The 25,845-nt window shown below is 49.1% G+C and overlaps 1 protein-coding gene across 1 annotated transcript in view; it reads right to left on the bottom strand.

The window, feature by feature from the left end:
• Positions 1-422: 422 nt before the first annotated feature.
• The window catches only part of ttll9 (tubulin tyrosine ligase-like family, member 9), a 401,093-nt gene continuing 375,670 nt past the window's right edge, over positions 423-25,845 (bottom strand). The window contains exon 11 of the mRNA XM_072514478.1: positions 423-1,916. Coding sequence (XP_072370579.1) covers positions 1,849-1,916 — 68 coding nt within the window. The 3' untranslated portion in view covers positions 423-1,848. The remainder of the gene's footprint in view (positions 1,917-25,845) is intronic.

The raw sequence follows: 25,845 nt of genomic DNA, 5'->3' as shown, positions 1-25,845 counted from the left end.
TAGAACTGTCCTGATTTAGTGCGTTACACTGAGCACTGCCCTGATTTATACTGCGTCACAGTGAGCACTGTGTTGATTTAAGGTGCGTCACACTGAGCATGGTCCTGACTTACAGTGCATCACAACGTGCATGGTCCTGATTTACCGTCCATCATACTTAGAACTGTGCTGATTAACAGTGTGGCACTTGGAACACTGCCCTAATTTACAGTGCATCACTCGGAACACTGCCAATTTACAGTGCGTCCACTGAGCACTGCCCTTATTAACTGTGCGTCGCACTGAGCTTGGTCCTGATTTCCAGTGCATCACTCTGAGCACTGACTTGGAGTAGGTCATTGCTGATTTCTTTTGTTTGTCAGAGTCAAGACAAGTCTTTTTTATTATTTTACATTTGTGCCCATCAGTGAAGTCAGTCTCTATTTGAGTTTTGAACAGTTTAATACATTGGTTATACATTTAAAACATGCAGCTCCTGTCGGGTAGAAAGCTCTCCATTTCAAGCTGGCATGGCTAACTGTCTCTGTAAGTAGCTGTATTCTGAAATAAGTCAATCTTCCATTTTAATAAGAATTATCAGAGTCATGTGATAAATTCACTGGAGAATTTGTGGTGTCAACATTCTGCCATTTTCCTGTGATCTCCAGTCACGGAAGGTTGGTCAGGAATCTGCTGCGATATTCCGGGAGAAATGAAAACTCTTGGCACAGTGTGCGCTTTTCATTCACCTTTTTTCCTGAAATGATTACTGATGGGAAAAGGCTGTTGACCAAGTGGGACAATTGGAGGGGGAGCTAATGTTACGAAACGTGAGATATATCCAACTAGAGATACTCACCAGTGGATTCAAAGATATGAAGGTACCATTTCTCACACTGAAATGCTCCCTATTGGTGCAAGTTGTGTATTTAAAGCACAAGACATAGGGGCCAGTTTGTGACCAGATTGTGGTGGTTGCTGCCCAGGACGTGGGTGTAATCTGAGGTCCTGGGGTCCATCAAAATGACTCACCTTCAGTGGACCACTTCCGTTCCATTTCTTATGGAGCTGGGCATTGTGCAGCTCTGGCCAATTCCAGTTGAAATAGGATTCAAAGTTTGATTCAGGTTGCTTAACTCAATTCCCATATTAAAAGGAGTTGATTGCCTGAAAAAGGCATGAGATGGCGATGATGTTGGAGGCCCATTTCAAAACTGCCAATGTTAATGAGGTGAGAAGGCTACCCAGTCCATTCTGAGGCTGTTACTCTTCTATTAACAGCAGACGATGACAGTGAGAACCGAGTAACCCCAAGGTGTTCTGTAAAATGTATCTTGTCTAAGATGTGGTGTCCAGGTGTATGTTACAATCTAGGTATAGACTGACTCCTGGGTGCAATACTGTCCTGTCTCTGTGAGTGCTCCACATTCTTGGGAGAAATCAGGTTTTGTTTCCCAGCTACATTCTGCCGCAGAAACCTCCGTGCAATTCTCCTTAAACCTTGTTATATTTTTTCCAATACGTTAAGGCTTGAGTGATCATCCATTCATAAATCTAGGAGAGATCATGCTGAGTGTTTCCAATTGGCTCAAAGTTTGCAGTGAAGAGCAGCAACAATCTGGGTGGACTACAGTGACATTGAACTTAGCCTGCAGAAACTATGCACAGCATCTGCTCTATATCATCTTGCAGAGGTTAGATTTATTACTGCAGTGTCAGGTGCCAGACTGCTAAACAGGGGCACACAAACAATTGCAGACAGGATGCCCTGCCTTGTATTACAGTTCAGGTACAGTTTACTAGCCCATGTGCGATAGGGGATACTACAGAGTATGCACTTTTCATCAGTTCCTACAGTGCTGCTCACTGCTATTTCTTCTGTGTAATCAGAGGTTTAAAGAGATGCCACAACTGTTTCTTCCGGTCATTGATGCAACCTGTAAATAAAACACAACTAGACGTGAAATAGGCTGGAGTCGTCAATAAGGATAGTTTTTGAACAGAATACCCACCCAAAGCTTTTCATATCATTTGCCATCATTTGCTTTTATCAGTATTCCCTTGATGCCAACTGCACTTATTTTGTTATCATTTGATACCATAGAATCATAGAGGCTTTTCACAGTAACTTCATTGAAGCCTGCATGTGACAATAAGTGATTATTATTATTATTAATTTTCAGTACAGGATCATTCGACCCATCAAATCTGCACCGGCCCTTGGAAAGAGCACTCCATTTAAGCCCACACTTCCAACTTATCCCTGTAACTCAGTAACCCCACCTAACTGTTTTGGACACTAAGGGCAATTTATCACGGCCAATCCGTCTAACCTGCACAACTTTGGACTGTGGGAGGAAACCAGAGCACCCGGAGGAAACCCACACAGACACGGGGAGAATGTGCAGACTCCTGTCATGTGAGAGTACCTTTCAGATACGGGTGTTTAAGAAATGTACCTTTAAGAAATGGGTGTTTATCAGTGATGTCAGAGTGTGGGTGGAGCTGGGCTGTCTGTCAGCTTTTTATTTCGTTTTAGGCTGTTTGCTGCAGGGTGTGTTTTAGTTTCGTTTTCAGAGCTGGGTAGATGCAGTCACAGCCAGAAGGTGTATTAGTCTCTCCCTGTAATCTAAAGACTGTAAATCGATCGTTTGGTGATTTAAAACTAATAACTGTTTGCAAGAGTGAATTTAAACCTGATCTTTGTGTTTTAAAGGTTTTTTTAAAGTCTTATGGATGTTAAAAGGAAAGCTTAAAGGATTACTTAGTGTTGTAGTCTTTGGGGGTTGTATTTGAATTGATGGATGCTAAGGTGTTGCTTTTCATGTTCATTGTATGTTTTAAAAAGGTTAACTTGAGTTAATAGAATAAACATTGTTTTGCTTTAAAAAATACTTTTCCATTTCTGCTGTACCTCACCTGTAGAGTGGGCCGTGTGCTCCCCATTCCACAATCTATTAAAAGTTGTGGGTCAGGTGCACGTCATGATACACTTTGGGGTTCTCTAAACCCTGGCCCATAACACTCCGCACAGACAGTGACCCAAGCCGGGAATCGAACCTGGGACCCTGGAGCTGTGAAGCAACTGTGCTAACCACTGTGCTGCCGTGCTGCTGCCTTTCATTTTCATTTCAGACTTTCATTCAGAAGTCTAGCTATCATTCCATTTCATTTTCACTTGTGATGCCAAATGATAGTTATCAACTGACATCATTGCTATCAATTTGTCATCCTACAGTGCTCCCAGTGAAACGTGACCACATACAGCTAAAATCAGCCCGAGTCCCAGCTGATAATGTATGGAATATTTAGGGTCACACTAACCACCCACCACAACCCACAAACACCCCCATCCTCTCTCCCCTCCATCCCACAACACACGTCACACAAAACCCTCTTATTCCCCTCCCTTGTATCCCCCATCCTCCTTTCCCCCTTCCTCCCCTCTTTTGCCTCCCCTCCATCCCTCCTCTTAGCCCCCTTCCTTACTTCCCCTCCCCCTTTCCTTCACCCACTCTTCTGCTTTCTCCCTCCTCTTTCTCCTCTAACCCCTTCCCTCCTTCGCCCTGACCTTATCATCCTTTACCCCTGAAAGTGACCATTTCCAGATTCAATAAGGGGGGGGGGATGGTTAGGGAGTAAGGGGGGCAGGGGAAGTTAGGTGATTTTGATGTAGCTTAGGCAGGAACAGTGAGAGATTATGTTTACATTTGTATTTGTATCTTTTGTTGTTGTAAAAGCATAAAAGCCTTAATAAAATGTTTGTTAAAAAAACAGAAAGTGACCATTTCCTGGCTCAGATCAGAAGTTGGCTCAGGATCAACGAGGACAGTGGCAATGAAGAAAATATTGGAGAATGTAGGGGGTGGGAGAGTCATCGAGGGAAGTGCAGGGGGTGTGAGGAGGTCGCTGAGAGAGGCCAGTGAGGTCCGGAGGCTGGTGGGAGAGGTGGGGTGAGAGATTGGAGTCTTGAGAGAAGGGCACAGCTTGGAGGCTGGAGGGAGAGAGTAGATATTGGAGCGAGGTGGGAGAGTTTTGACCCCGATATTGGAGGCAGGGGGTGCTGAGTGGAATGGTTTAGACCCTGAGGTTGGGGAGGTTTGGAACCTGAGACCAGGGGAGGTGGGTGGAAAGTAGAGGCTGTGATATTAAACCTGATTAAGAGCTGCTGGTGATCAGGTGGTGCTGTCGCGATGACACGTTGCTGGTGGCACGACCGTAGTGGGTCGAATCTCGAATAACGATGAGTCAGAGTACAAGAGGGAGATAGAGAACCTAGTGGCATGGTGTAATGACAACAATCTCTCCCTCAATGTCAGCAAAACTAAGGAGCTAGTCATTGACTTCAGGAAGCAAAGTATCGTACACACCCCTGTCAGTGTCAATGGTGCCGAGGTGGAGATGATTGACAGCTTCAAATTCCTATTTGTGCACATCATCAACAATCTATCCTGGTCCACCCATATCGATGCTACGACCAAGAAAGCACAACAGTGCCTATACTTCCTCAGGAAACTAAGGAAATTCGGCGTGTCAGCATTGCCTCTTACCAATTTTTACAGATGCACCATAGAAAGCATCCTATCTGGCTGCATCACAGCCTGGTATGGCAACTGCTCAGCCCAAGACCATAAGAAACTACAGAGAGTCGTGAACACAGCCCAGTCCATCACATAAAACCGCTTCACATTCATTGACTGTCTACACATCCCACTGCCTTGGGAAAGAGGGCAGCATAATCAAAGAACTCTTCCACTGGGTTATTCTCACTTCCAACCTCTTTCATCGGGCAGGAGATACAAAAGTCTTAGAACACACAGTACAGGTTCAAAAACCACTTCTTCCCCATATATACCAGACTCCTGAATGGCCCTTTTATGGACCACCTGATCTCTTCAAGCATCTTCTCTACTGAGTAGTACTTGACTCCGTATGTTTCACCCGATGCCCGTGCCTATGTATTTACATTTTGTATTTATGTATGTCCTATGTTTTTTTCATATATGGAACAATCTATCTGGACTGTAAGCAGAACAATACTTTTCACTGTACCTCGGTACACGTGACAATAAATCAAATTAAATCAAACATGAATTGCATAGCTGAATGATTTTTTCCCCACAAAATGATAAACTGAAAACATTTGAATATTATTTAAATAATTCATTTCCTTGCATTTTTCAATGCAGACTGCTTAGCGCATTGAGTGCACTGGATAGCTTTGAGTGTGCTGGATAGCTTTGAGTGCGCTGGGTAGTTCTGATCATGCTGGATAGCTTTGAGTGTGCTGGATAGCTTTGAGTGCGCCGGGTTGTTCAGATCCTGCTGGATAGCTTTGAGCTGCTGTCAAATTTGAAGTCAAATTAATTCTAAATTAGAACTTTTGGTGACAAATTGTAATTGACAACATTGAGTACACATAAAAGCAAAAATGGTGTCAAGATTTTATGGTAAAGTAGGAGCTGCCAGTGAGGAGAGAGCTGCCAGAATTGATGGACATAAAGGAGAAAGAGAGTTCCCCGATATTTCTGAGCCAGCAGAAACTCCCAGGGCGGGATTCTCCATTTCTGAGTTGACGCCAACGCAGAATTCGTGGAATTTCACGACAGAAAAACTGGCGCCGCACCTGCACCGATTCTGCTATGGGCTAGCACCAGCGCCATGTGGAACACAGTCGATTCTGATGAGAAACGGTGCCGGATTCACACTCATGAGACTGACAGGTTGCAGCCGCATATACACATTCCACTCCCCCACACAATACATCACAGCCAATAAGGTGGCTGCAAGGAGAGCGACACCAAGGTTCGCAGGCGCAGAGCTCAAGATCCTCTTGGACGCCGTGGAGGAGAGGAGGGTGACCCTGTAGCCTGCCCGGGAAGAAGACTGCCATCTGCGCCGTTTGCTGCGCCTGGACGCAAATGGCAGAGGCCGTGAGCGCGGTGGGCAGCACCGACTGGACAGGCCAGCAATGCTGGAAAAAAACTACACAACCTCCTCAGGGCGGTCAAGGTGAGTAGGCAACACTGTGGTCCAGCACCAACCCCCGGCCCACACACCCATAACCAGACACCAGCCCCCCCCACTCCATGCGGAGGGCGAGTGAACCCCCACTCAGCACCACATGTTTGAGAAAGGAGATAGGCACACTGTTTAAAAAAGGAGATAGGCAGAAAGCGGGTAATTATAGGCCAGTTAGCTTAACTTCGGTAAAACAAAAGAAAAAAGAACAAAGAAAATTACAGCACAGGAACAGGCCCTTCGGCCCTCCCAGCCTGCGCCGATCCAGATCCTTTATCTAAACTTGTCGCCTATTTTCCAAGGATCTACTTCCCTCTGTTCCCTGCCCGTTCATATATCTGTCTAGATGCATCTTAAATGATGCTATCGTGCTCGCCTCTACCACCTCTGCCGGCAAAGCGTTCCAGGCACCCACCACCCTCTGCGTAAAAATCTTTCCACACACATCTCCCTTAAACTTTCCCCCTCTCACCTTGAAATCGTGACCCCTTGTATTGACACCCCCACTCTTGGAAAAAGCTTGTTGCTATCCACCCTGTTCATACCTCTCATAATTTTGTAGACCTCAATCAGGTCCCCCCTCAACCTCCGTCTTTCCAACAAAAACAATCCTAATCTACTCAACCTTTCTTCATAGCTAGCACCCTCCATACCAGGCAACATCCTGGTGAACCTCCTCTGCACCGTCTCTAAAGCATCCACATCCTTCTGGTAATGTGGCGACCAGAACTGCACACAGTATTCCAAATGTGGCCTAACCAAAGTCCTATACAACTGTAACATGACCTGCCGACTCTTGTACTCAATACCCCGTCCAATGAAGGCAAGCATGCTGTATGCCTTCTTGACCACTCTGTCAACCTGCGTTGCCACCTTCAGGGTACAATGGACCTGAACTCCCAGATCTCTCTGTACATCAATTTTCCCCAGGACTCTTCTATTGACCGTGTAGTCCGCTCTTGAATTAGATCTTCCAAAATGCATCACCTCGCATTTGCCTGGATTGAACTCCATCTGCCATTTCTCTGCCTAACTCTCCAATCTATATATATTTTGCTGTATTCTCTGACAATCCTCCTCGCTATCTGCAACTCCACCAATCTTAGTATCATCTGCAAACTTGCTAATCAGACCACCTATACCTTCGTCCAGCTCATTTATGTATGTCACAAACAACAGTGGTCCGAGCACGGATCCCTGTGGAACACCACTAGTCACCTTTCTCCATTTTGAGACACTCCCTTCCACCACTATTCTCTGTCTCTTGTTGCCCAGCCAGTTCTTGATCCATCTAGCTAGTACACCCTGAACCCCATAAGACTTCACTTTTTCCATCAACCTGCCATGGGAAACTTTATCAAATGCCTTACTGAAGTCCATGTATATGACATCTACAGCCCTTCCCTCATCAATTAACTTTGTCACTTCCTCAAAGAGTTCTATTAGGTTTGTAAGACATGACTTTCCCTGCACAAAACCATACTGCCTATCACTGATAAGTCTATTTTCTTCCAAATGTGAACAGATCCTATCCTTCAGTATCTTCTCCAACAGTTTGCCTACCACTGACGTCAAGCTCACAGGTCTATAATTCCCTGGATTATCCCTGCTACCCTTCTTAAACAAAGGGGCAACATTAGCAATTCTCCAGTCCTCCGGGACCTCACCCGTGCTCAAGGATGCTGCAAAGATATCTGTTAAGGCCCCAGCTATTTCGTCCCTCGCTTCCCTCAGTAACCTGGGATAGATCCCATCTGGACCTGGGGACTTGTCCACCTTAATGCCTTTTAGTATACCCAAAACTTCCCCCTTCCTTATGCTGACTTGACCTAGAACATTTAAACATCCATCCTTAGCCTCAACATCGTCATGTCCCTCTCCTTGGTGAATACCGATGCAAAGTACTCATTAAGAATCTCACCCATTTCCTCTGACTCCACGCATAAATTCCCTCTTTTGTCTGTGAGTGGGCCAATCCTTTCTCTAGTTACCCTCTTGCTCCTTATATATGAACAAAAGGCTTTGGGATTTTCCTTAACCCTGTTAGCCAAAGATATTTCATGATCCCTTTTAGCTCTCTTTATTGCGCGTATGAGATTTGTCCTACTTTCCCGATATTCCTCCAAAGCTTCATCAGATTTAAGTCGCTTAGATCTTATGTATGCTTCCTTTTTCATCTTAACTAGTCTCACAATTCCACCCGTCATCCATGGTTCCCTAATCTTGCCATTTCTATCCCTCATTTTCACAAGGACATGTCTATCCTGCACTCTAATCAACCTTTCCTTAAAAGATTCCCACATTTCAAATGTGAATTTACCCTTAAAGAGTTTAGAAGGATGCGGGGGGGATAGAAACATATAAAATTATGAAGGGAATAGATAGAATAGATGTGGGCAGGTTGTTTCCACTGGCGGGTGAAAGCAGAACTAGAGGGCATAGCCTCAAAATAAGGGGAAGTAGATTTAGGACTGAGCTCAGGAGGAACTTATTCACCCAAAGTGTTGTGAATCTATGGAATTCCTTGCCCAGTGAAGCAGTTGAGGCTCCTTCATTAAATGTTTTAAAGATAAAGATAGATAGTTTTTTGGAGAATAAAGGGATTAAGGGTTATGATGTTCGGGCCGGAAAGTGGAGATGAGTCCACAAAAGATCAGCCAAGATCTCATTGAATGGTGGAGCAGGCTCGAGGGGCCAGATGGCCTACTCCTGCTCCTAGTTCTTATGTTCTTATGTTCACATGCCAGTACCCATACTGGCCGCCATGTCTGTAGAGAGGAGGACAGGAGGGGGACCGCCAGACCTGGGGCCCCTCACTGTGACCGAGCAGAGGGTCCTGGATTTAGTCGGCAGCCTACATCCTACAGAAGAATGGGATGTCGCCCTGTGGGCGAGGAAGTGAGACCTGGCTGAGTTGCGGTTCCCTGTGAGGACGTGTCAAAACCTCCCCCTTCCCACACCCAACCTCACGCCAACACCACCCCCCCCCCCACCCACAGGCCCATCCCCACTCGACCCGCGGTCTAATCATGCATCTTGTTTTGTGTCTTACAGGACCTGCTGGAGATGGGGCGGGTCCATCAGGCGTCCCCCGCCCCGAGCCAATGCCACGGCTGGAGCCCCCCCATGAGCCGAGCAGTGATGGCAGCAGCTAGGACACCAGCTCTCCACCCAAGGCCCAGGACACCCCAGAGCACTGGTCGGACGATGGCACAGATTTCCCATCACAGCTATCTCCAACACCCTCCTCCATCCCAGAAACACTCACCTCGGTTGGGCACTTCAGTGAAGAGGCTCCTGGGACACTATCTGGTGCTCACCACACAGTTGCCCCGGTACAGCAGGTGGAGATAGGCTCATCCGAGGGAGGTGGATGGTCGGGCAATAGTCCGATCCCAGGGACTAAGTGCCATCCAGACAGGTCTTGAGCTTCTGGACCAAACAGTCCCATCTGTAGTGGAGATGCAGTCGCAGAGCCGGGACTACATGAGGGATTGTCGACGAGCATCCAGTACCTGCAGGTGCAGTCCAACCGTGTGCAGCAACAGGAGGTGGTGCCGACAATGCGTGCCACCCAGGCCAACATCACACGGGTGGCATCCGCGATGGAGATATTGAAGTTGGTGGTTTTGTTTATGGATCAGCATGTCCATGGCCTGGGGAATTCTGTGCAGGCGCTGGCCGAGGCCAGGACAGGTTTGCCGCCTCACAGGTGACCATGTTCCAGAGCCACCTGGTAATCGCAGCAGCAGTCCTGAGCGTGGCCCAGTCACATCAGGCCATGGCTGGGAACATTGGCGGCATTGCCCAGGCGCTGGCCGACATGGCGCAGACATTGGTAGCCCAGTCCCAGAGGGAGATGGCACAGTCACTGGCTAATGTGGCCCAGACCCAGAAGGTGGTGGCACAGTTGCAGCGTGATGTGGCCCAGTCCCAGACGGAGATGATCCACTCCTTATGCTCCATGTCCACAAGCATGTGGACGCTGGTCGAGATCAGAGCGGGCCTCCAGGACTGGCAGTACAGGGAGCCTCAGGGGATAACTTCCCTCGTACCCCTATCCCTTGGAGTAGCCTTGGGTCATCGGCACCCCGAGGTAGGAGGTAATGGGGCCCGTGCCAGAACACAGCAACACCTCAGACTATCCCCTCCCCCCACCCATCGCTGGTGGGCAGCGGGCAGAACAGGGCGGCACCATGGCACCCGAGCCCATCCCGTCGCCAGGTCGCCCCAGAAGACGCCCGCCAAGGTTGCAGGGCAGGAATCCCAGCAGGCCACCTCCACTCCTGCTGTATCATCTTTTCACAGTAACTTCATTGACGCCTACTTGTGACAATAAGCGATTATTATTATTATGAATTATTATTAATTAATCATCTGGGAATTCATCTAGACATAGCGTTCGGGCCCGTAAACCCAGGAAGCTGGACACAGGTTAAGTTGGCACGGGTGCAGGGCACAATTTAGTTATAGGGGCTAGGGCAAAAATCTGTATATATTTGTTCACATTAAATACCTGTTGCCACTGTTACAACCTGCTTAGATGCACTCTCTGAAGGGTGGGCTGGTCTGGGCTGGATGGGAGGATGGGGGAAGGGGAATGGGCTGACATTGAGGGAGGGCCTCCCCCCCCTAACCTGACCATCCCAACCACCGCCACTCCAGAGATTGGAAGGGACGGTGTGATGGAATGGACAGCTCGCATGCAGGATCATCCAGCTGGAAGGTGAAAAGTACTACCGTGGGCAGGGATCAGGCATTGTCATACGATGTGGTGCACCAGAACTCATCGCAAAGCAGGCTGTCATCATCCTCCATCCCATGGACCAGACCTGGTGTTACTGCCAACCCAGGGCTCCCATCCCGGCGTGCATCAGGTATGAATCACGGGGGGATTTGCAGGCGGGGAGGGGTGCGGTGGCCATTGGGAGGGGCGACTGAGTGAGTATGGGGTTGGGATGCGATGTCTGAGCCCCTGGCCGCCGTCACCCCCCTCCCCCCACACCTAGTTGGTGAACCTGGAGGCGATAGGGATGAGTTGGCCATGGTGCACAACATCGTGCAGCCTCCCGTGCCTGCCTGGGCTCCATGTCTGCCTACCCTTCCCCTTCCCCGCATCCTCCTTGTTGGACGAGGCCTGGCGTTCCTCCTCCTCCTCCAACACATCGTCCCTCAGATGTGCGATGTTGTGGAGGACGCAGCAAGCCACCTAAACGTGGGCGCCCTCTGAGCATCATACTGGAGGGCCCCTCCAGAGCAGTCCAGGCACCTTGACCACATCTTCAGGAGACCGGAGCACCGCTCGATCACGCTCCTGGTCTGGGTATGGGCGTTGTTGTCACGGGTCTGTGCGTCGGTCTGTGGCCTCCATAGAGGGTCATCAGCCACGAACGCAGTGGATAACCCCCGCCAGCCGCGGGGGGGGGGGGCATCTCGAACATGTCGGGAATTGTCGAGTGTGCCAGGATAAAAGCGTCGTGCACACTGCCTGGGTACCGGGCACAAGCGTTTATGATGCGCATGTGATAGTCCTACCTCCTCGCTCTCTCCCTCAGCAACCATCATGCTGGTTTCCCGATTTTTGAAACCGTCGGGAATTTGGCCCATCGGAGGAGGAGAATCGCGGAGCCCCACAGAATACCGGGTTAGGCCCACTAATGACATGCAAATGGTGTCTACTGTACGTGCATTGGCGCCGCTGTTGGGCTGATGGGGAATCGAGATTTGCCGTCAAATTGGCGTTTCGTGATTTCAGCGTCGGCGAACGGAGAATCCCTTCCGACGTTTCAATTGCCGGTTTGCTTGTCAGAGCTAGCATGGCCACAGGAACAACGTTGAAGGGCCATATTGGCATCCTCCCTCTACAAATTTGTATGTAGGACTGCTACATCAGTAACAAAGGGTAATCTCAGTCAGGGTTATTCCCAAATCTGATCACGACCCAGTGACCCCTATACCTCAACTCTGATGCTCTCCACAGGCAAAATGGTTGCCAATAGCCATTGTATAGATAAAACATGATGTGGAGATGCCGGCGTTGGACTGGGGTGAGCACAGTACGAAGTCTTACAACACCAGGTTAAAGTCCAACAGGTTTGTTTCGATGTCACTAGCTTTCGGAGCGCTGCTCCTTCCTCAGGTGAATGAAGAGGTATGTTCCAGAAACACATATATAGACAAATTCAAAGATGCCAAACAATGCTTGGAATGCGAGCATTAGCAGGTGATTAAATCTTTACAGATCCAGAGATGGGGTGACCCCAGGTTAAAGAGGTGTGAATTGTACCAAGCCAGGACAGTTGGTAGGATTTCGCAGGCCAGATGGTGGGGGATGAATGTAATGCGACATGAATCCCAGGTCCCGGTTGAGGCCGCACTCATGTGTGCGGAACTTGGCTATAAGTTTCTGCTCGGCGATTCTGCGTTGTCGCGGGTCCTGAAGGCTGCCTTGGAGAACGCTTACCCGGAGATCAGAGGCTGAATGCCCTTGACTGCTGAAGTGTTCCCCGACTGGAAGGGAACATTCCTGCCTGGTGATTGTTGCGCGATGTCCGTTCATTCGTTGTCGCAGCGTCTGCATGGTCTCGCCAATGTACCACGCTTCGGGACATCCTTTCCTGCAGCGTATGAGGTAGACAACGTTGGCCGAGTCGCACGAGTATGTACCGCGTACCTGGTGGGTGGTGTTCTCACGTGTAATAGTGGTATCCATGTCGATGATCTGGCACGTCTTGCAGAGATTGCCATGACAGGGTTGTGTGGTGTCGTGGTCACTGTTCTGAAGACTGGGTAGTTTGCTGCAAACAATGGTTCGTTTGAGGTTGCGCGGTTGTTTGAAGGCAAGTAGTGGGGGTGTGGGGATGACCTTGGCAAGATGTTCATCGTCATCAATGACGTGTTGAAGGCTGTGAAGAAGATGACGTAGTTTCTCCGCTCCGGGGAAGTACTGGACGACGAAGGGTATTCTGTCGGTTGTGTCCCATGTTTGTCTTCTGAGGAGGTCGGTCCGGTTTTTCGTTGTGGCGCGTTGGAACTGTCGATCGATGAGTCGAGTGCCATATCCCGTTCGTACGAGGGCATCTTTCAACGTCTGTAGATGTCTGTTACGTTCCTCCTCGTCTGAGCAGATCCTGTGTATACGGAGCGCTTGTCCATAGGGGATGGCTTCTTTAATGTGTTTAGGGTGGAAGCTGGAGAAGTGGAGCATCATGAAGTTATCCGTAGGTTTGCGGTAAAGCGAAGTGCTGAGGTGACCGTCCTTGATGGAGACGAGTGTGTCCAAGAATGTAACTGATTTTGGAGAGTAGTCCATGGTGAGTCTGATGGTTGGATGGAACTTATTAATGTCATCGTGTAGTCGTTTCAGTGATTCTTCGCCGTAGGTCCAAAGGAAAAAAATGTCATCGATGTATCTGGTGTATAACATCGGTTGAAGGTCCTGTGCGGTGAGTAGGTCCTGTTCAAACTTGTGCATGAAGATGTTGGCGTATTGGGGTGCGAATTTGGTCCCCATGGCTGTTCCGTGCGTCTGGATGAAGAACTTGTTGTCGAAGGTGAAGACGTTGTGATCCAGAATGAAGCGGATGAGTTGCAGAATTGCGTCTGGAGATTGTCAGTTGTCGGTGTTGAGTACTGAGGCTGTTGCAGCAATGCCGTCGTCATGGGGGATGCTGGTGTAGAGTGCCGAGACGTCCATTGTGACGAGGAATGTTCCTGGTTCAACTGGTCCATGGGTGCTGAGTTTCTGTAGGAAGTCCGTCGTGTCGTGACAGAAGCTGGGTGTACCTTGTACGATGGGTTTCAAGATGCCCTCGATGTAGCCAGAGAGGTTCTCACACAGGGTCCCATTGCCTGAAACGATAGGGCGGCCTGGTGTGTTGGCCTTATGTATTTTCGGGAGGCAGTAGAGATCTCCAATGCGGGGAGTACGTGGGATGAGAGCACGTAGGTTACCCCATCTCTGGATCTGTAAAGATTTAATCACCTGCTAATGCTCGCATTCAAAGCATTGTTTGGCATCTTTGAATTTGTCTATATATGTGTTTCTGGAACAGACCTCTTCATTCACCTGAGGAAGGAGCAGCGCTCCGAAAGCTAGTGACATCGAAACAAACCTGTTGGACTTTAACCTGGTGTTGTAAGACTTCGTACTGTGCTCACCCCAGTCCAACGCCGGCATCTCCACATCATGGCTACCAACGACACCGCAAACTGACGGCTCAAAGTGGAGAGGATTTCCAGGAAGATCGCGCATAGAGACACTGACATTAAGTTTCGACAAAGATGCAAGAAAGCAGACAAGATCCCAAAAGGGCTACAGATCACAAACCCACTCAAGTCGACCTACAACACAGACTTCGCTGAGAGACTCTGCCGTTGCACCTCTCTCACACTCCTCAACCACCTCGTACACCAGCTCTCCAGCAGACGACGCAACCTGGAAACCATATTCTCAACTTGCGCTCAGGATGCAGCGGACCAGCTGCGGAACACCGCCAAACAGATGAGACAACAATACTATGTCACCTATATGCATACCAAGAACAGAAAGCTTGAGAAACTTGGCATCACCACCGGCAGCAACCAAGCCACCCCCGGTGTCACAGTAGAAAACAATACAGGGAAATCTTGTTCAAAATGTTCGAGCACATATGCATCCCATTAAAAAATACCATATTGGAGAGACATGCAAATACTGCCTACCAAAAATTGATTAATCAAAAATCCTAGCAATGAAATACATTTTTGCTACCCTCACTGACGAACCTGTGAGAGATCGAATTGTTTGTGGAGTCCATAATGATCTGGTCTGCAAGCAGCTTTCTCGTGAGTAAGATTTAACACTGGAATCTGTCATCACTATCTATATGTTGAATGAACAGTCGGAAAAAAGCAGCAAGGAGCTAAGGTGGGACAGAAGAGGTTTTTGTGGTACATGGCATGTCCTGACTCAACTGTGGTGACCATCACTCACAGTACAGAACTGCGTTTGGTACACATTACAGCAAAGTGGCAAATGGAACCATTTTTCGAAATGCTGCTGATCCAAGCTACAGCAGCCTTCCTATTACGCCAGTCAACATTGCAGCTGGTCACTGCTCAATGGCTCAGAAGATGAACAAGGTAAACAAATTGGAGTTCAATCCGAGCAACCAATCCGCTAAGCCACCAACAACACTCACACTCCCTGTGTGAGTGTCAACTCCATCACAGAGAAGGGTGAGAATTTTCATCACCTTGAACATTGCCTGCAACAATGCAAAACTAACAGATTGAGACTGAAGCAAAGTTCAACAAAGAACAAAGAACAAAGAAATGTACAGCACAGGAACAGGCCCTTCGGCCCTCCAAGCCCGTGCCGACCATGCTGCCCGACTAAACTACAATCTTCTACACTTCCTGGGTCCGTATCCCTCTATTCCCATCCTATTCATGTATTTGTCAAGATGCCCCTTAAATGTCACTATCGTCCCTGCTTCCACCACCTCCTCCGGTAGCGAGTTCCTGCCCAAGCAGTTGTTGTGAAAAATTGACCTCTATGCTGCACCAGATCCTAACATTCAGGTGGACCTTGTGACGTATGGTGGACCAACTATCCACATGGAAGTGTGGTCACTCTCACACAGGTTAGCTTCTCATTTCATGTTACTGATCAAAGCATAAAGCCTCTCTTGGGTCTTCGGGACAGCATCATACTGGGATGAATCCGCCTTGGTCCAGATGTATACACCCTGCAGCATTAGGCTCCAGAAATGATAGAATAAAGATCTATTCAAGTGTGGCTTCATTGGTAAACCAACTGCAATATCCCATATGACTCGGTACATCCGCAATCGGTGCTCCAAGAGCACATTTTTCACCATAAGGGATTAACTAACTGTACAATATAAGCTAATACTGTGTGGCCAACAATTTGTTATCCTCACCTCTTTGCAGAGGTACTATACCCAGCAACTCCACCAAGGGCACCCAGGATTGAAAACAACCAAATATATGGCAAATGCATCACTTTTCTGGCTCTCCAAGTACATTGAGAAGGAGAGGGAAGTATCCAGATGTGCAACGTGCAATGCATTCAAGCTGCATCAAGCCAAAGAGCCACTGCACCTACACAAGGTCCTGCACATCCCACAGCTGACATTTTCGAATGGAATTATAACAGCACTTGGTCCTAGTCGACTAGACCACCTGCTGGACATGAAACGCAACACAGTCATAATCAAGTCTAAGAGACACTTTGCCACAGAGAATCCCTCAGAGAATAATGACAGACAACGCTGGTCAGTTTGTCTCTTGTGAGTTTCGGTACTTTGCACATACATTGGACTTTGAGGATATCATGAGCAGCCCCCTATATCTGCAGTCCAATGGCTTGGCAGAATGGGCGATATGCTCAGCCAAGTACCCACCAGAGAAATGTGCCTGAGATCGCACAGATTACCATACTGCATTCCTCATCCTGCAAAATGTGCCAAGACAGGATCTGCCCTCGTCAGCACAGCAGCTGTTTACCAGGCACACCAGGACCATAAGCCGTATTGCCAAAGCCCTGTTGCAGCTAAATATCAAGTCAATGAGAATGGCACCCTCATGGAGCGCCGACTAAGGGAAAAAGATACTATGATCAAAATACTCACAGATTCATCCCTTTAATGCCTGGTCAACTGGTCAGGATCCAAGACCATACTTGGATGAACTTCTGATCATTCGGGAGGCAGAGGTGGTCATAGATAGAAGCTTCAGGGATGTAGTTACTCTGAAGAATGAAGATAGATGGGTGACGGTGAGAGGGGCTGGGAGGAAGCAGTCAGTACAGGGATCCCCTGTGGTCGTTCCCCTTAGTAACAAGTATACCGCATTGGATATGTTGGGGGGGGACGGGGACTTACCAGGGGTAAGCCATGGGTACAGGTCTCTGGCACGGAGTCTGTCCCTGTTGCTCAGAAGGGAATGGGGGAGAGGAGTAGAGCATTAGTCATTGGAGACTCCATAGTTAGGAGGATAGATAGGAGATTCTGTGGGAACGAGAGAGACTCGCGCCAGGTGCCAGGGTGCGTGATGTCTCGAATCGTGTTTTCGGGATCCTTAAGGGGGGGGGGGAGCAGCCCCAAGTCGTGGTCCACATAGGTACCAATGACACAGGTAGGAAAAGGGATAGGGATGTAAGGGATAGTGATGTAAGGCAGGGATTCAGGAAGCTAGGGTGGAAACTTAGATCTTGGACAAACAGAGTTATTATCTCTGGGTTGTTACCCGTGCCACGTGCTAGCGAGACGAGGAATAGGGAGAGAGAGGAGTTGAACACGTGGCTACAGGGATGGTGCAAGAGGGAGGGTTTCAAATTTCTGGATAATTGGCGCTCATTCTGGGGTCGGTGGGATCTCTACAAATGGGATGGTCTACACCTGGACCAGAGGGGTACCAATATCCTGGGGGGGGGGGGGGGGGGAATTTGCTAATGCTCTTTGGGAGGGTTTAAACTAGTTCAGCAGGGGTTTGGGAACCTGAATTGTAGCTCCAGTATACAGGAGGTTGAGAGTAGTGAGGTCATGAGTAAGGTTTCAAAGTTGCAGGAGTGTACCGGCAGGCAGGAAGGTGGTTTAAAGTGTGTCTTCTTCAATGCCAAGAGCATCCGGAATAGGGTGGGTGAACTTGCGGCATGGGTTGGTATCTGGGACAGAATGTTGTGGCCATTTTCGGATAGAGCAGGGACAGGAATGGTTGTTGCAGGTGCCGGGGTTTAGATATTTCAGTAAGCTCAGGGAAGGTGGTAAAAGAGGGGGAGGGGTGGCATTGTTAGTCAAGGACAGTATTACGGTGGCAGAAAGGACGTTTGATGAGGATTCGTCTACTGAGGTAGTATGGGCTGAGGTTAGAAACAGTAAAGGAGAGGTCACCCTGTTAGGGGTTTTCTATAGGCCTCCAAAAAGTTCCAGAGATGTAGAGGAAAGGATTGCAAAGATGATTCTGGATATGAGCGAAAGCAACAGGGTAGTTGTTATGGGGGACTTTAACTTTCCAAATATTGACTGGCAACGCTATAGTTCGAGTACTTTAGATGGGTCTGTTTTTGTCCAATGTGTGCTGGAGGGTTTCCTGACGCAGTATGTAGATAGGCCAACGAGAGGCGAGGCCATATTGGATTTGGTACTGGGGAATGAACCAGGACAGGCGTTAGATTTGGAGGTAGGTGAGCACTTTGGTGATAGTGACCACAATTCCATTACGTTTACTTTCGTGATGGAAAGGGATAGGTATATACCGCAGGGCAAGAGTTATATCTGGGGGAAAGGCAATTATGATGCGATGAGGCAAGACTTAAGATGCATCGGATGGAGAGGAAAAATGTGGAGCTTGTTCAAGGAACAGCTACTGCGTGTCCTTGATAAGTATGTACCTGTCTGGCAGGGAGGAAGTGGTCGAGCAAGGGAACGGTGGTTTACTAAAGCAGTCGAAACACTTGTCAAGAGGAAGAAGGAGGCTTATGTCAAGATGAGACATGAAGGTTCAGTTAGGGCGCTCGAGAGTTAAAAGTTAGCTAGGAAGGACCTAAAGAGAGATCTAAGAAGAGCCAGGAGGGGACATGAGAAGTCTTTGGCAGGTAGGCTCAAGGATAACCCTAAAGCTTTCTATAGATATGTCAGGAATAAACGAATGACGAGGGTAGAGTAGGGCCAATCAAGGACAGTAGCGGGAAGTTGTGCTTGGAGTCCGAGGAGATAGGAGAGGTGCTAAATGAATATTTTTCGTCAGCATTCACACAGGAAAAAGACAATGTTGTCGAGGAGAATACTGAGATTCAGGCTACTAGACTAGAAGGGCTTGAGGTTCATAAGGAGGAGGTGTTAGCAATTCTGGAAAGGGTGAAAATAGATAAGTCCCCTGGGCCGGATGGGATTTATCCTAGGATTCTCTGGGAAGCTAGGGAAGAGATTGCTGAGCCTTTGTCTTTGATCTTTAAGTCATCTTTGTCTACAGGAATAGTGCCAGAAGACTGGAGGATAGCAAATGTTGTCGCCTTGTTCAAGAAGGGGAGTAGAGGCAACCCCGGTAACTATAGACCAGTGAGCCTTACTTCTGTTGTGGGCAAAATCTTGGAAAGGTTTATAAGAGATAGGATGTATAATCATCTGGAAAGGAATAATTTGATTAGAGATAGTCAACACGGTTTTGTGAAGGGTAGGTCGTGCCTCACAAACCTTATTGAGTTCTTTGAGAAGGTGACCAAACAGGTGGATGAGGGTAAAGCAGTTGGTGTGGTGTATATGGATTTCAGTAAAGCATTTGATAAGGTTCCCCACGGTAGGCTACTGCAGAAAATAGGGAGGCATGGGATTCAGGGTGATTTCGCAGTTTGGATCAGAAATTGGCTAGCTGGAAGAAGACAAAGGGTGGTGGTTGGTGGGAAATGTTCAGACTGAAGTCCAGTTACTAGTGGTGTACCACAAGGATCTGTTTTGGGGCAACTGCTGTTTGTCATTTTTATAAATGACCTGGAGGAGGGCGTAGAAGGATGGGTGAGTAAATTTGCAGATGACACTAAAGTCGGTGGAGTTGTGGACAGTGCGGAAGGATATTACAAGTTACAGAGGGGCATAGATAAGCTGCAGCGCTGGGCTGAGAGGCGGCAACTGGAGTTTAATGCAGAAAAGTGTGAGGTGATTCATTTTGGAAGGAATAACAGGAAGACAGAGTACTGGGCTAATGGTAAGATTCTTGGCAGTGTGGATGAGCAGAGAGATCTCGGTGTCCATGTATGGTATGGAGGGAAAATCTTACGAGGAAAGGCTGATGGACTTGAGGTTGTTTTCGTTGGAGAGAAGAAGGTTAAGAGGAGACTTAATAGAGGCAGACAAAATGATCAGGGGGTTAGATAGGGTGGACAGTGAGAGCCTTCTCCCGCGGATGGAAATGGCTGGCACGAGGGGACATAGCTTTAAACTGAGGGCTAATAGATATAGGACAGAGGTCAGAGGTAGGTTCTTTACGCAAAGAGTGGTGAGGCTGTGGAATGCCCTACCTGCAACAGCAGTGAACTCACCAACATTGAGGGCATTTAAAAGTTTATTGGATAAGCAAAAGGATGATAATGGCATAGTGTAGGTTAGATGGCTTTTGTTTTGGTGCAACATCGTGGGCCGAAGGGCCTGTACTGCACTGTATCGTTCTATGTTCTAACCCTCTCAACCTGGGTAGCAACTTTCAGGGATCTATGTACATGGAGTTTCGGAGCCATGAGGTCATGTTGCAGCTGTACTAAACTCTGGTGCGGCCGCATGTGGAGTATTGCGTGCAATTCTGGTTGCCGCATTATAGGAAGGATGTGGAAGCATTGGAAAGGGTGCAGAGGAGATTTTCCAGAATGTTGCCTGGTATGGAGGTTTTGTAAGGGCCACGAAGAATCCAGCACGAGTTTTAAGGATACAAAATAATAACGTTTATTTACTATAACAATATATACATAACAGTAGCAGTAACTTCCCTTGCTACCTTCTTCTTCCTGCTGGTTCCTAAACTGGCCAGCTTATTTATACTAGGAGTTTCTCCGCCCCCCTCATTGGGGAAGTTCATACTCCCATAGGATTGTGGGATAGTCATTAGTCCCCAGCCAATCGTAAGTAGGCAGGTTATAACATCCCTCCCCCCCCAAAGTCCAAGGAATCCACCGAAGAATCTGGCGAAGGAAGGCGTCGAACTCGTTTGGCCGCAGGCCGGACGCCATTTGCACGCGGCGCTGGATCAGGCGGCGTGTAACGAGACGGAGACCGGCGCTTCCGTGATGAACGGCGCAACGGTTGTACATCCACGGCCCGTGGACCAGAGGATTCCCCCTCTGATGCATCCTGTGTCTCCATCTCGGGGTCAGAGTCTGTTGCCTCCGTCATGTCAGCGTCTCTAGCTCCATTCAGTCCCCTAACGACCTGCGCAGGCTTCGAGTGAGGCACCAGTGGAAGATTTTGAGGCCTACCTTCCCTTGTCTCTGGTCTTTGCGGCTGTTGAAATGAGCTCCGGGGGCGGGGAATCTTTTGAGGGGATGATCTTCTGGACCGGACGTGGTCTACATGTTTTCGCTGGAGACGACCCTGGGCTTGCACTTGGTAAGATATAGGGCCCGTTTGGCGAAAGATGACACCAGGAACCCATTGGGCACCACCAGCAAAATTCCGCACGAATACTGGGTCACCGGGCGCAAACTGCTGAATCGGACGATGCCGAGACAATCCCTGTCCCTGCCGTTCTTGTGTGCGGCGTACTTTTGCGCCAATGTCCGGGAAGACCATACAAAGGCGGGTGCGAAGTCTTCGGCCCATTAGGAGTTCTGCGGGAGCTACCCCAGTCACTGCATGGAGGGTGGTCCTGTACGTAAACAAAAAGCGAGCCAGTCTCGTGTCCATTGATCCGGAAGACTGCTTCTTTAGGCCTCTTTTGAATGTTTGCACTGCACGCTCTGCCAATCCATTTGAAGCCGGGTGGTAAGGGGCAGTGCGGATATGGCGGATGCCGTTCATTTTTGTAAACCTAGCAAACTCCTCACTCGTGAATGGAGTGCCATTATCCGTGACCAGCACCTCGGGGAGGCCATGCGTACTAAATGATAAACGCATCTTTTCAATTGTTGCGCAGGACGTTGTCCCCGCATCGTATGCACCTCCAGCCATTTGGACTGGGCGTCAATTAGTAGAAGGAACATGGATCCCTGAAAAGGGCCTGCAAAATCTGCATGTAAGTGTGCCCAAGGCCGCCCTGGCCATTCCCAGTGATGTAGGGGCGCGGCCGGCGGAATCTTCTGATGCTCCTGGCAAATGGAGCAGTTTTGGGCCACCTTCTCAATGTCGGTGTCGAGGCCTGGCCACCAGACATAACTCCAGGCCAACATTTTCATCTTGGTCACGCCCGGATGCCCATTGTGCAAGTCTGATAATATCAGCTCCTGGCCTTTTTCCGGGACAATCACACGCGTCCCCCACAAGAGTCTTCCACGCTGAACTCTGACAGCTTGGAGGAAAATGCCCGCAACTCGCCTGGGAGCTGTCTATGCTGCCCACCATACACGACTATGTGCCGAACCTTTGACAAGACTGGCTCCGTCTGTGTCCACTCACGGATCTGTGATGCCGTGACAGGCAAGGTGTCCATAAAATTTAGGGTTGCAACCACCTCACCGGTCGTGGAGGTCGACATGGGGCCGGTCGATAAAGGCAATCGGCTCAGTGCGTCGGCATTTGCTATCTGCGTACCTGGTTTGTGCTCCAGAGAATACTCATATGCAGCAAGCAACAAAGCCCAGCGCTGGATCCGTGCAGAAGCAATGGGCGGTATTGGCTTATCCTCTCTGAAGAGTCCCAGCAGGGGCTTATGATCAGTCACGATAGTGAAATGGCGGCCGTACACATACTGGTGGAAGCGTTTCACCGCGAAAACCACTGCCAGGCCCTCCTTCTCGATCTGCGCGTACTTTTTCTCCGCTGCAGCCAATGTGCGGGAGGCGAAAGCTATCGGTCGCTCGGCCCCGTTCTCCATCTTGTGGGACAGGACAGCCCCAATACCATACGGGGATGCATCACATGTGACGAGCAAAGGCTTTCCCGGATCATAGTGGGTTAGTAACCCAGACGACGACAATTGTTGCTTTACCCGCCGGAAAGCGGTTTCTTGCGGCTGACCCCAAACCCAGGTGTGATTTTTCTTTAGCAGCAGGTGCAAGGGGGCCAGCGTAGTTGCCAGATTGGGGAGGAACTTCCCGTAATAGTTTACGAGACCGAGAAAAGAACGAAGATGCGAAGTGTCAGTCGGGGTGGGGGCATGTTGAATTGCACGCACCTTCTCTGCGACGGGGTGCAGACCCTCGCGGTCCACCCGATAACCTAGGTAGACTACTTCTTTTGCCTGAAATACGCACTTTGTGTGACGTAAATGGACTCCAGCCTCCGAAAGGCGTCTAAGGACGGCCTCCAGATTTTCCAAATCCTCTTGCTCCGACGTCCCTGTAATCAACAAGTCATCTAGGTAGACAGCCACACATGGTAAACCTCTCAAAATACCCTCCATAACACGTTGAAAAATTGCGCAGGCAGAGGATACTCCAAAGGGCAACCGTGTATATTCATACAGGCCCCGGTGTGTGTTAATTGTTACATATGGTCGGGAGGCAGGGTCCAGCTCCAACTGCAGGTAGGCGTGACTCATATCTAATTTTGTGAATGAGAGTCCACCTGCAAGCTTCGCGTAGAGATCCTCTAGGCGAGGCATTGGGTATCGGTCGAGTCGGGAAACTGTATTCACTGTAAGTTTATAGTCGCCACACAAGCGAACTGTGGCATCTGGCTTCATTACTGGTACAATTGGTGCTGCCCAGTCAGCAAAACGGACGGGCCTGATAATACCCAAACTCTCCAAACGAGTGAGCTCCCCTTCTACCTTCTCGAGCAAAGCGTAAGGCACTGGGCGCGCCCGGAAATAGCGCGGCGTGGCTCCTGGTTCAACTTGGATACGGGCTACGGCCCCTTTTATTTTCCCCAAACCAGGCTGGAATACCTCTGGGTATCGTCCTAGCACCTCAGTCAACCCTCCAGAACCTGTTTGGAGGATGTGCTGCCATTGCAACCGCAAATGGCGCAACCAGTCCCGACCCAACAGGCTGGGCCCATGGCCATGCACTACGATAAGTGGGAAACGCCCCTCCTGGCGTCCATAGACAACAGGGGTCATTGTAGTTCCTGCAATGTCCAGTGGTTCCCCCGTGTAGGTGGCCAACCTGGCCTGTGAGTCAGTTAATGTAAGGGTCTGTATACCCTGCTTGATGCGGTCGAATGTCCTCTGGGTGATCACGGAGACCTCTGCGCCAGTATCCAACTCCATCTCCAGCGGGTGGCCATTGACCCGTACTGTCACCTTAATGGGGGCCACACGGGGCGCTGCCACACAATGCAGCTGCAGGCAGTCATCCTCCGTCTCCACGTCCTCAGGAGTGGTCGCCGCAGGTTCATCCACATGGAAGGTACGGCCTCTGAGCTGGTCCCAGTTACGGCCCCTGGGCTGGTCCCAGTTTCGGTCGGAACGACGGCGCCTCTGGCGTCCCCAGGACCGCCGTCCGCGTCGGGGTCGGCGCCTACAAGTCTGACACGGACATGGCTCCTCATCCCTTGGCTCTGGAGAAGGCTCCCTTCGGGGAGGAATGTCCGATGGCCACTGGCGTCGGTCCGGTCGTTGCCTCGCCCAAGGTACCGCAGGAGTGCGGGGGGCGTTTTCGGACGGAAGGGGTTGCGCCCCAAGGCATGCACTTCCATTTCCTGTAGCTCCTGTACTCCTCGCTCTGCGCTCTCTCGGGACAAGACTATTTGTATTGCCTGTTGAAAAGTCAATGTTGGCTCCGCTAACAACTTTCTCTGGGTTGCTGCATTGTTAATACCACAAACCAAACGGTCGCGTAACATTTCTGACAAGGTCTCACCATAGTCACAGTATTCCGCAATCCCGCGTAGCCTGGATAAAAAATCGGCAAGGGATTCTCCAGGGGTCCTCTCAGCGGTATTAAACCGGTAACGCTGGACTATCGTGGACGGGGTTGGGTTAAAGCGTTGCCCCACTATATTCACAAGTTCGTCAAACGTTTTGGTGTCCGTCGCAGCTGGGTACGTAAGGCTCCTGATCACCCCAAACGTATGCGGCCCGCAGGCTGTGAGCAATATGACCACCTGGCGCTCGTTTTCAGTGATATTGTTTGCCCGGAAATAGTAACGCATCCGTTGTGTGTACTGGTTCCAGCTTTCCAGCGCAGCATCAAAAACATCCAAACGTCCGTACAGAGGCATGGTATAATAGAAAACAACTTCCAACCTGTATCCAACAAAAATCCAGGGAGGTGGCTTCAGCAGTGTAGACAGCTATTCACTTTAACCTTCGTCGCCAGTTTTGTAAGGGCCACGAAGAATCCAGCACAAGTTTCAAGGATACAAAATAATAACGTTTATTTACTATAACAATATATACATAACAGTAGCAGTAACTTCCCTTGCTACCTTCTCCTTCCTGCTGGTTCCTGAACTGGCCAGCTTATTTATACTAGGAGTTTCTCCGCCCCCCTCATTGGGGAAGTTCATACTCCCATAGGATTGTGGGATAGTCATTAGTCCCCAGCCAATCGTAAGTAGGCAGGTTATAACAGGAGGGAAGATCTTATGAGGGAATGCTGAGGGACTTGAGGGTGTTTTCGTTAGAGAGAAGAAGGTTAAGAGGTGATTTAATTGAGGCATACAAGATGATCAGAGGATTATTCTGAATTCACCAAATGATCAAGAGGTAGTCTTTTGGTGGCAGAGAGAACAGCAGGACACCTGCTTGGTCTTGTTTCAGCTCCAGCTCTGAAAACGAAACTAAAACACACCCTGCAGCAAACAGCCTAAAACAAAAGTAAAAAGCTGACAGACAGCCCAGCTCCACACACACTCTGACATCACTGATAAACACCCATTTCTTAAAGGTACATATCTTAAACACCCATTTCTTAAAGGTACATTTCTTAAATGAAATGAAATGAAATGAAATGAAAATGAATGAAATGAAATGAAATGAAAATCGCTTATTGTCACAAGTAGGCTTCAAATGAAGTTACTGTGAAAAGCCCCTAGTCACCACATTCCGGCGCCTGTTCGGGGAGGCTGGTACGGGAATCGAACCGGGCTGCTGGCCTGCCTTGGTCTGCTTTAAAAGCCAGCGATTTAGCCCAGTGTGCTAAACCAGCCCCTAAACTGCCCATACCACATTATTAAAAGTTGTGGGTCAGGTGAACTCCATAATACACTTTGGGGTTCTCTAAACCCTGGCCCATAGAAATTGGGGGCTCAA

This window comes from Scyliorhinus torazame, chromosome 8 (genome assembly GCF_047496885.1).
Source record: "Scyliorhinus torazame isolate Kashiwa2021f chromosome 8, sScyTor2.1, whole genome shotgun sequence".
NCBI classification, from domain to species: Eukaryota; Metazoa; Chordata; class Chondrichthyes; order Carcharhiniformes; family Scyliorhinidae; genus Scyliorhinus; species Scyliorhinus torazame.
Note: the sequence above shows the minus strand (reverse complement) of the source record. Positions and strands in the feature narration are given on the sequence as shown.